At 54.6% G+C, this 9,877-nt stretch overlaps 1 protein-coding gene across 1 annotated transcript in view; it reads left to right on the forward strand.

The window, feature by feature from the left end:
- The window catches only part of SEZ6L2 (seizure related 6 homolog (mouse)-like 2), a 37,009-nt gene extending 29,372 nt beyond the window's left edge, over nucleotides 1-7,637 (forward strand). Inside the window, exons 9-17 of the mRNA XM_011933546.1 lie at nucleotides 166-304; nucleotides 1,053-1,249; nucleotides 1,573-1,767; nucleotides 5,053-5,244; nucleotides 5,351-5,542; nucleotides 6,050-6,088; nucleotides 6,267-6,384; nucleotides 6,483-6,579; nucleotides 7,075-7,637. Of these exons, the coding sequence (XP_011788936.1) occupies nucleotides 166-304; nucleotides 1,053-1,249; nucleotides 1,573-1,767; nucleotides 5,053-5,244; nucleotides 5,351-5,542; nucleotides 6,050-6,088; nucleotides 6,267-6,384; nucleotides 6,483-6,579; nucleotides 7,075-7,104 (1,199 nt within the window). The 3' untranslated portion in view covers nucleotides 7,105-7,637. The remainder of the gene's footprint in view (nucleotides 1-165; nucleotides 305-1,052; nucleotides 1,250-1,572; nucleotides 1,768-5,052; nucleotides 5,245-5,350; nucleotides 5,543-6,049; nucleotides 6,089-6,266; nucleotides 6,385-6,482; nucleotides 6,580-7,074) is intronic.
- Nucleotides 7,638-9,877: the final 2,240 nt, after the last annotated feature.

A 9,877-nucleotide genomic window follows, 5' to 3' on the forward strand; every position in this document is an offset into this window, starting at 1 on the left:
AAATAAATAAAAATAAAAATAAAAGAATAAAAGAAGCAGGTGGATCATAGGTAATAGGAAACAAGCGGGATGATGTGGTGCATGCATCACGAGTGGTGAGGACCGTGGTGAAATGGAGACGGCATGCCCACCTGGGTCCCGAACCTGACACCCCTTTTTCCCTAGCCATGTGTGGAGGGGAGCTGTCGGAGCCAGCTGGCGTGGTCCTCTCTCCCGACTGGCCCCAGAGCTATAGCCCAGGCCAGGACTGCGTGTGGGGCCTACACGTCCAGGAAGAGAAGCGCATCTTGCTCCAAGTTGAGATGTATGTTTGGGTCCTTCGGAGGGTGCGACGGGTGTAGGCTCAGGAAAGTGTGGTATGCCAATGCACTAGCCTGCATTCTGAGCCTGCCTGGCTCTTGCGTATCTATCCAGAATTCGGTGGATAGGCTGGTGCACTAAGGGTTCAGGATAGAGGTGAGAGAGCTGGGCTCAAATCACGTATTAGCCAGGCAACCTCGGACAAATAAATAGGGCAATGCAGCCTTCCTTGGGAGCTATTGTGAACAAGGGGCTCCGGCCTGGTGCCTCTCACTCTTTGGAGGTTTCTGAGGCTGCCCGTGGAGTTACTTCCAGGAACACAGACCCAAACTGTTGCGGTATCATCAACAAATTGGGGAGGGCTGAGGAGAATCCAGTGAGCTGAATTGGTATCAGAGGGTCTTGAGACGGCACAGAAGCTGAAGTGGGCGTGGCTTCAGAGCAGGTACTCAGGCAGAGCCTAGGGTTGTGTAGGGTAGTAGCGAATTTGGTCTATGATTGGCCAGAGCAGGAGTTGGGCTAGGCTTTGGATCCCATGGTGATGAAGGAGGGACTGGACAGTGGGCGGAGTTAGTAATGAGCAAGGTTAGGGATTGGGAGGTAGGACATGGGAGGAGCCATAGAATGAGGAAATTATGGGCGGGGCTGGAGAGTAGGCGGGGCTACCAATGAGCAGAGTTGAGGATGGGGCAGAGCTGGATGGGAGGGGCCAGTCGCAGCCCCGCCCCATTGTCTGATCCCACTCCCTGCAGATTGAATGTGCGGGAGGGGGACATGCTGACACTGTTCGACGGGGACGGTCCCAGCGCCCGAGTCTTGGCCCAGCTGCGGGGACCTCAACCGCGCCGCCGCCTCCTCTCCTCTGGGCCCGACCTCACACTGCAGTTTCAGGCACCGCCCGGGCCCCCAAATCCAGGCCTGGGCCAGGGCTTTGTATTGCACTTCAAAGGTACTGAGGGATAGAGTCCCGGGATGGGCAGGGGTCGGGCAAGCCAGAGATCCCGGGAGGTGGCCGGTCGTGGTGGCTCACGCCTGTTATCCCAGGGCCTTGAGAGACCGAGGTGGGAGGATCGCTTGAAGCCAGGAGGTTGAGGCTGCAGTGAGCTATGCTTGTACCACTGTACTCCAGCCTAGGCGACAGAGGAAACCCTGTCTCTAAGAAACAGAGAGAGAGACAGATCCCGGAAGGGGGCACAGAGCAAAGCCTCCGAGGCTGGAAGGGACCCCGGGGTTAAAACGGCAGCCTCCAAACTCGCCCTCCCTCCCCTGCAGAGGTCCCGAGGAACGACACGTGCCCCGAGCTGCCACCTCCGGAGTGGGGCTGGAGGACGGCATCCCACGGGGACCTGATCCGGGGTACAGTGCTCACCTACCAGTGCGAGCCTGGCTACGAGCTGCTAGGCTCCGACATTCTCACTTGCCAGTGGGACCTCTCTTGGAGCGCCGCGCCGCCAGCCTGCCAAAAGAGTGAGCCGGCCCCGCCCCTTCCCTGTGGGCCCCGCCCCTGCCCTGTCCTGTACCGGCCCCCTTGCTTTCTGTGTTCCGTCCCTTCGCTCCGGGTCCTTCCTGGATCTTCTTCAGGCCCTGACACCATGCCCTTTAGCTCTCACTCCTCCGCCCGGTTCCCCGAAACTGTCCCCTCTGCGTCTCCCTCTCACCTTCTCCGGGCTGCATCCCTCTTCTTTCTTGCACCGACCTGGGCTCGGTCCCTGTTTCCTCATCTCATGGCCCCGCCCCGTCCCCTCCTGATCCCTCCTCTGCGGCGTCTGAGTTTCTCCCCTAACAGGGCTCCGACCAGGTTCCCACTGGGCTCCCCGTGTCCACAGTTGGCTCCATCCTTTCTGTCCTATGCCCCGCCGCAATCCCGCAGTCCTCTCAGTTGAAATTGTAGGGAGCTACTTTGCTAGGACCAAGGTTGTCAGAGCACTTGGTTTATTTGAATGCCATCACTGAAGCCCCGTGCTGGGTTGAGGTTAGGAGAAGGGGGTTCAAGCCCCTCCATACTCTTGTGGAGCTCACAATCTGGGAGTGATACGCAGGAGGATGATCACTGGGTGACTTTGGGCGAGGCACTTAGCATCTCTGAACCTTGGTTTCCGCATCGGTGGAGGAGGACTCAGGTTGTGAAGGGCAGATGGAAACTTCACAGGGCACATGCTGCCCTGGGTGTGATGAAGGACTGTGGGGAGAGCAGTGGGCTAATTTTCTCAGGGCTGGGGCAGGAGATTTCACAGAGGAGGTGACATTTAAAGGAGCTGGGAGTGTGTATATTTTAGAAGAGCAGAAAGGGCCGGGTGTGGTGGATCACCTGAGGTCAGGAGTTCAAGACCAGCCTGGCCAACATGGTGAAACCCCGTCTTTACTGAAAATAAAAAACTAGCTGGGCGTTGTGGCACATGCCTGTAATCCCAGCTACTCAGGAGGCTGAGGAAGGAGAATCGCTTGAACCCAGAAGGTTGAGGTTGCAGTGAGCTGAGGTCATGCCACTGCATTCCAGCCTGCGCCACGGGAGTGATACTCCATCTCAAAAAGAAAAAAAAGAAAAAAGTAAAAGAAAATTGAAGAGCAGAAAGGAATGGCAGATGGTCACTTTCTTCAAATTTTGGGAAGCCAGCCCCATGGACGTGGGGCTGTAGTTCCATGTGGCATCTGAAAGCAATGGTGGGACCAAGGGGAGAAACCTCAGGCAGCCAGATTTGGGCTGGACACAGCTCCCCGCCCCTGGAAGGACTCACAGGATATTAGGCCTGGATGAGGCTAAGAGTTCGGCTGGCCCTGCTGCCTCGGGTTCAGGAGGGAACCTGCCCAAGGCAGCAGATTGAGCCTGAAGGTGTGCCAGGACCCACATCTCTGAGTCCCTGTCCAGTGCTCCATGGCTGTGACCCTGGGCAGATTCCCACTCTGCCACTCCCTGGCTGAGTGACCATGGGCCAAGTCCTTTGCCCTGAGAGCCCTGGGCTCCAAGGGAGATGACAGTGACATTGGCCTCTCAAGATAATTGGGATTAAATATTATGTTTGTGCCAGGTGTGGTGGCTCACATCTGAAATTTCAGTGCTTTGGAAGGCCAAGGCGGGAGGATCACTTGAGCCCAGGAGATTGAGAACAGCCTGGGCAACATAGGGAGACCCTGTCTCTACAAATAATAAAAAATATAGCCAGGCATGGTGGTACATGACTATAGTCCCAGCTACTCAGGAGGCTAAGGTGTGAGAATTGCTTAAGCCCAGGAGTTTGAGGCTGCAGTCAGCCGTGATCTCACCACTGCACTCCAGCTTGAGTGACAGAGCAAGTTCTCATCTCCAAAACAAAGAATTATATTTGGAGCCAGCCGTGGTGGCTCACACCTGTATTCCCAGCACTGTGGGAGGCTGAGGTGGGTGGATCACCTGAGGTCAGGAGTTCGAGACCAGCCTGGCCAACATGGTGAAACCCTGTCTTTACTAAAAATACAAAAATTAGCTGGGCGTACTCGCAAATGCCTATAACTGTAGCTACTCAGGAGGCTGAGACAGGAGAATCTCTTGAACCCAGAAGGTGGAGGTTGCCCTGAGCTGAGATGCGCCACTGCACTCCAGCCTGGGTGGCAGAGCGAGACTCTCAAAAACAAACAAACAAACAAACAAAACAAAAGGCCAGGCGCCGTGGCTCACGTCTATAATCCCAGCACTTTGGGAGGCCAAGGCGGGTGGTTCATGAGTCAGGAGATCAAGACCATCCTGGCTAACATGGTAAAACCCCATCTCTACTAAAAATACAAAAAATTAGCTGGGTGTGGTGTCGGGCACCTGTAGTCCCAGCTACTCAGGAGGCTGAGGCCTGGGAATCCGGGAGGTAGAGCTTGCAGTGAGCCGAGATAGCGCCACTGCACTCCAGCCTGGGCGACAGCGAGACACTCCGTCTCAAACACACACACACACACACACACACACACACACACACAAAGAATTATATTTGTTTGTAAAATGTTTAGCAGGGTACCTAGCTCAGGCTTATATACAAGAAATGGCTATGATTATGATTCCTTCACAACAGGGTTGTAAACTCAAACCCCTGCAGGCAGGCAGTGTAAGTGAGTGAACTAGGCTGGGCATAATGAGAATACTGGGGACAGAAGAGCTGGGCCCCCTTTAAAGAGGGCAGCTACTGTTCCACAGATGACAAGCCATGTTGGGCTCACCCTGCTGGGATTTGGCCCATATGCTCTGGTATGGTGGTTAAATATTTTGAATTTCACCCCAGGATAGGGGCTTGGGATTTCCCCAAGCAAACTGTTTTCTAAAAGAAGCCTGAAATACAACATACATTGAATTTTGAAAAAAAATTAAGCCTGTCATTCTGGTCCGAAAATAAATACACTGCATTTTAAGTTTTTCCAATTCATGTTCTTTTCCTTCTGAGGAATTGGTGGGAAGTGCGTGTGTGTGCAGAGGTATTCAGAGGAAATGGCCCGAGGCTCAGGCCTCTCCCAGCCCTAGGCTTCTGGGAGATTTTCTTTTATTTTTTTTTTAGACTGTGTCTCACTCTGTCACCCAGGCTGGAGTGCAGTAGTGCGCTCACCATTCACTGCAGCCTCGACCTGCTGGGCTCGAGCGATCCTCCCACCTCCAACTCCTGATTAGCTGGGACTGCAGGAGCACGCCACCACTCCTGGCTAATTTTTCAATTTGTTGTAGAGATGGGGTCTCTCTGTGTTGCCCAGGCTGATTTTTTAAGGCCCTCACTCTCTGTGACCTTGTTCTTCTGCCACCAGTCATGACTTGTGCTGACCCTGGCGAGATTGCCAACGGGCACCGCACTGCCTCGGACGCTGGCTTCCCCGTTGGCTCCCACGTCCAGTACCGCTGCCTGCCAGGGTACAGCCTCGAGGGGGCAGCCATGCTCACCTGCTACAGCCGGGACACAGGCACACCCAAGTGGAGCGACAGGGTCCCCAAATGCGCCTGTGAGTCTGGAGCACACCCTGGGAGGGTGGCTGGGTACCCCTGGGAGAGCCTGTCTGCCCTGTGCGCAGTAGTGCAGCTGGCATGTGACTGGCGTGCTCCCCGCAGTGAAGTACGAGCCGTGCCTGAACCCAGGGGTTCCCGAGAATGGCTACCAGACGCTGTACAAGCACCACTACCAGGCGGGCGAGTCTCTGCGCTTCTTCTGCTATGAGGGCTTTGAGCTTATCGGCGAGGTCACCATCACCTGTGTGCCCGGCCACCCCTCCCAGTGGACCAGCCAGCCCCCACTCTGCAAAGGTGCCTGGCCAGACAGGGCAGGAGGGGCACACCAGTGTCTGGGAAGTGACAGGGCTGGGAGAGTCAGGTAGCACATTTGAGACCAATGGGCGACCCTACAGAGCTCCCGGTTCTCCTCCTGTGGCCTCGCGTCCTCACGGCTGTGTCCAGAAGCCCTGGGTCATGTGAGGTCATGGGATTGGCTCAGGGGTGTAGTAGAGGGGGCCTTGGCTTGGAAGTCCCTTGCTCTCTCTGGATAGGCCTCAGTTTCCCTATCTCTGACAAATTCTAAAGTTTGGCTCAGACCGTCCAGGAACCCTGACTTTTTAGGGGTCTGGAGAAAGAGGACAAAGGCCCTGTGCTGGTCACTCCTCTCTCTTCCCCACCAAGGGAGAGAGAAAGCTGAGGCTGAGCAGAAGGCAGAGAGAACCAGACTGTCCAGCCCAGCCCCACTGGGCTCCCGGCCCCTCCCAGCCTCCTCCCCTCCCTGGCTCAGACCCCATCCCCTCCCCCCTCCTCTCCCTGCAGTTGCCTATGAGGAGCTCCTGGACAACCGAAAACTGGAAGGTCAGTGAGGGCACAGGTGGAGACCCAGGCTGGCCAGGTCGGGAGGGCAAGGCAGAGGCCGGGGCAGGAGGCCAGGCCTTGGAGGGATGAAGCCCAGGGTTTGAGGCACAGGGCAAGAGGTTGGGAGAGCCCAGAACCGGGCCCAACCACAGCTGACCGGCCTCTCCTCCTCCTGTAGTGACCCAGACCACAGATCCATCACGGCAGCTGGAAGGGGGGAACCTGGCCCTGGCCATCTTGCTGCCTCTAGGCTTGGTCATTGTTCTCGGCAGTGGCGTTTACATATACTATACCAAGTAAGTAGCCTGCTTGGGGGCTGCCAGCCAGGGCAGACATCTTGTGGGCCTGGCACCGAACCCTGTTGATAAGTTTCTCTGTCCTCTTCCTTTCCCAGGCTTCAGGGAAAGTCCCTTTTCGGCTTCTCGGGCTCCCACTCCTACAGCCCCATCACCGTGGAGTCAGACTTCAGCAACCCGCTGTATGAAGCTGGGGTGAGCACCTCCCCCGCCCCTGAAGAGCCACCACTTGGCTCTCCCAGGACTCCATAACCTTCTCACAAGGTCTCTGGAATCTCTGTCTTGGGAATTTCAAACTCAGCTGCCCACAGAGGCCATGTCAATGAGCACAGCAAGTCACGTGTGGACAATAGGGAGCAGTGAGGACTGTGGCTAAGTGGAGGACTTGAGCCCAAGTGGAGGACTTGAGCCCCATCTGAAGAATACGGCTCTACCCCATAGTCGAAACTGAGGCACAATTGGCAGATCTTCCAATTATTCAAGACAAGCCAGAAATTCAGATTCTTGTGTCATTTTACGACACTATAGGATGAACCAAACACTTTCACTGGCCAGATTAGCCCCTGTGGCCGCCTAGTCCCCAGTGGTCAATGTTACTTTAAAACCCAGGGTCATTGCCCCTCCTCCCATTCGACTGCCTCTTCCACCCCTATCAGACTCCAACAACTGACCTGATCTCTCTGTCTTCAGGATACGCGGGAGTATGAAGTTTCCATCTGAACCCCAAGACTACAGCTGCAGGACCCAGGACGCCCCTTCCCTCCTCATTCGGGCCGGGGGAAGTACGGGACCCGGTCTCTGCCTCCTGGCTGCCCTCCTCCCTGGCTGTGTAAATAGTCTCCCCGTCCCATGAGGGGACTTTGATGGCCCTGGAGATCCTACAGTAAATAAACCAGCATCCTGCCGCCCAAAGCCGCCTCTTCTCAGTTGCCAAACGAGGGACCTGCCCCCTACCCTACTGGCTTTTGGATTCTGGGAGGGGAACTCTGCCCCCTGCAAATCTTGCGGCCCCTCCTGCCCAGGGCACCCCTCAAGGACTGCCCCCGATAGCTCTACTGTTCCCTTGAAGGCACCCCCCTCCCAGATGCCCTGGCCCTAGGCCCGACTCCAGCCAGGAGGGTCAGAAGAAGGATGAAGGGGAGAGCTGGGACAAGGCCTTGCCCCCTCCCTGCCATCTCCCCAACCCACAGTCTCTCCACCTTTGCTTCTGAATTCTTGTTTTTGAGCAATAAACAGAAAATCATGACTTGTAATTGGGCCGGTGGGGTGTGGGGAGGCGGCCACCGAGCGCTGGACCACCTCTCTGGGGAGAGGGCTGGGGAAAGGGGAACAATTTGAAAAAAAAGAGGAAATGCGAAAGTGGGCAGAGGGCAGTGTCCGGAGGCCTGGCCTGGGGTCAGAAAGCCTGGCTTTAGGCTCAACCTCTGTGAAGCCCTCCCTGTGACCAGCCTCACTCCAGGCCGCAGTGGCCTCTCCACCAGGCCTTGTTTGACCTTGTGGGCCTCTTCCAGCTGGAAGAGAACTGACAGGAGCCACCCATCTTCTCTTACTGCTGGGCAGGAGGCAAACAGTTTTCAATTTCTTTCTTTTTGGAGACAGGGCCTGGCTTTGCCGGCCAGGCTGGAGTGCAGTGGTGCCATCACAGCTCACCGCAACCTCAAACTCCTGGATTCAAGGGATCCTCCCACCTCAGCGTCCTGAGTGGCTGGGACTACAGGTGCAAGCCACGGTGACTGCCTAAATTTTAAATTTTTGTGGAAATGAGATCTTGTTATGTTGCCCAGGCTGGTCTCGAAACCCTGGCCTCAAGCAATCCTCCTTCCTCGACTTCCCAAAGTTCTGGGATTACAGGCATGAGCCACCAAGCCTGGCTTTTCAATTTGTCTTATGACCAGTTTGCCTAAAATTCAACCCCCTTTGGAGGATTTTTGTATCTATTCAAGTACACCATTTCTTCCCCCCACCCCAATCTTTTTAGCATTTTAGGCGTATCTGCTGTGACCCATCTACCAATCTGAACTTGTTTTATATCCTTGGGGGTGTCCTTTTCCACTTTATCTTTTTTTTTTTTGAGACGGAGTTTCGCTCTTGTCACCCAGGCTGGTGTGCAATGGCTGCAACCTCTACCTCCTGGGTTCAAATCGTTCTCCTGCCTCAGCCTCTCAAGTAGCTGGGACTACAGGCACCCATGCCCAGCTAATTTTTGTATTTTTAGTAGAGACCGGGTTTTGCCATGTTGACCAGGCTGGTCTCGAACTCCTGACCTCAAGTGATCCGCACGCCTGGGCCTCCCAAAGTGCCAGGATTACAGGTGTAAGCCACCTTGCCTGGCCTAATTAAAATTTTATATTTAAATGCAATTAAACATTTTTAGGACACTTGAAAGGATGCTGAAATATTCAGAAAGGGGTGGACTTTTAGGAGAATCTGAGGCAAACTGTATGCATTATGTTGTTTTTTTTTCTTTTTCTTTTTCGCAACTGAGTCTTACTCTGTCACCCAGGCTGGAGTGTAGTGGTACAATCTCAGCTCATTGCAACCTCTGCCTACTGGGTTCAAGCGATTATCCTGCCTCAGCCTCCTGAGTAGCTGGGATTATAGGAGCCTGCCACCACACCCGGTTAATTTTTGTGTTTTAGTAGAGACAGGGTTTCACTATGTTGGCTAGGCTGGTCTCGAACTCCTGACCTCAAGAGATCCGCCCACCTCGGCCTCCCAAAGTGCTGGGATTACAGGCGTGAGTCACTATGCCCGGCCTATGTTGTTTTATTCTTTAGAGATGGTGTCTCTGTAGTATAGGCTGGAGTACAGTGGCACCATCATAGCTCACTGCAGCCTCAACCTCCTGGGCTCAAGTGATCCTCCAGCCTTAGCCACCTGAGCAGCTGGGACTACAGGTGTGCGCCACCACACCTGGCTAACTTGTTTGCGTTTTTAGAGGTGGGGGCTCACTCTGTTACCCAAACTGGTCTTGAACTCCTGTCCTCAAGTGATCCTCCCACCATACTGTCCGGTATGTCCCTGGGATTACAGGCATGAGCCATCACGCCTGACTGAATCATGTCTTTTAACTCTCCAAAGGACCCCACCGGACAGGGATCATTGATTAATCCCATTTTTCAGATAAGGAAACTAAGGCTCAGAGATGGGAATTGACTTCCTCAGGAGGCTCCAATAAATGGCCAAACTTTGTGCAGTTTGCGTTTAGCAATGCAAATACTAAATGCTAAAATGAATTTAGCATTTGCATTGCTAAATGCAAACTGTGCAAAGCCTAATGCACTGCTTTCTGGCTAGTAATGGGTGTGATATGTTCTCGCAGGCATGAAGCCCAACGATCAGAGGGGAGAGGCTGTAGCTCAGTGTCCCCATCCCCAACAGTGGTGGCAGAGGTGGCTCTTCAGAAGTAAGAGGAGTCCTGCCAGATGCCACAGGCCTAGACCTTAAGGTGCTGGAGTGTGGCCAAGAGGCTGGATTTGGACCCATGTGCTCA

Source organism: Colobus angolensis, unplaced genomic scaffold, assembly GCF_000951035.1.
Source record: "Colobus angolensis palliatus isolate OR3802 unplaced genomic scaffold, Cang.pa_1.0 Scaffold128, whole genome shotgun sequence".
In the NCBI taxonomy this organism is placed as follows: Eukaryota; Metazoa; Chordata; class Mammalia; order Primates; family Cercopithecidae; genus Colobus; species Colobus angolensis.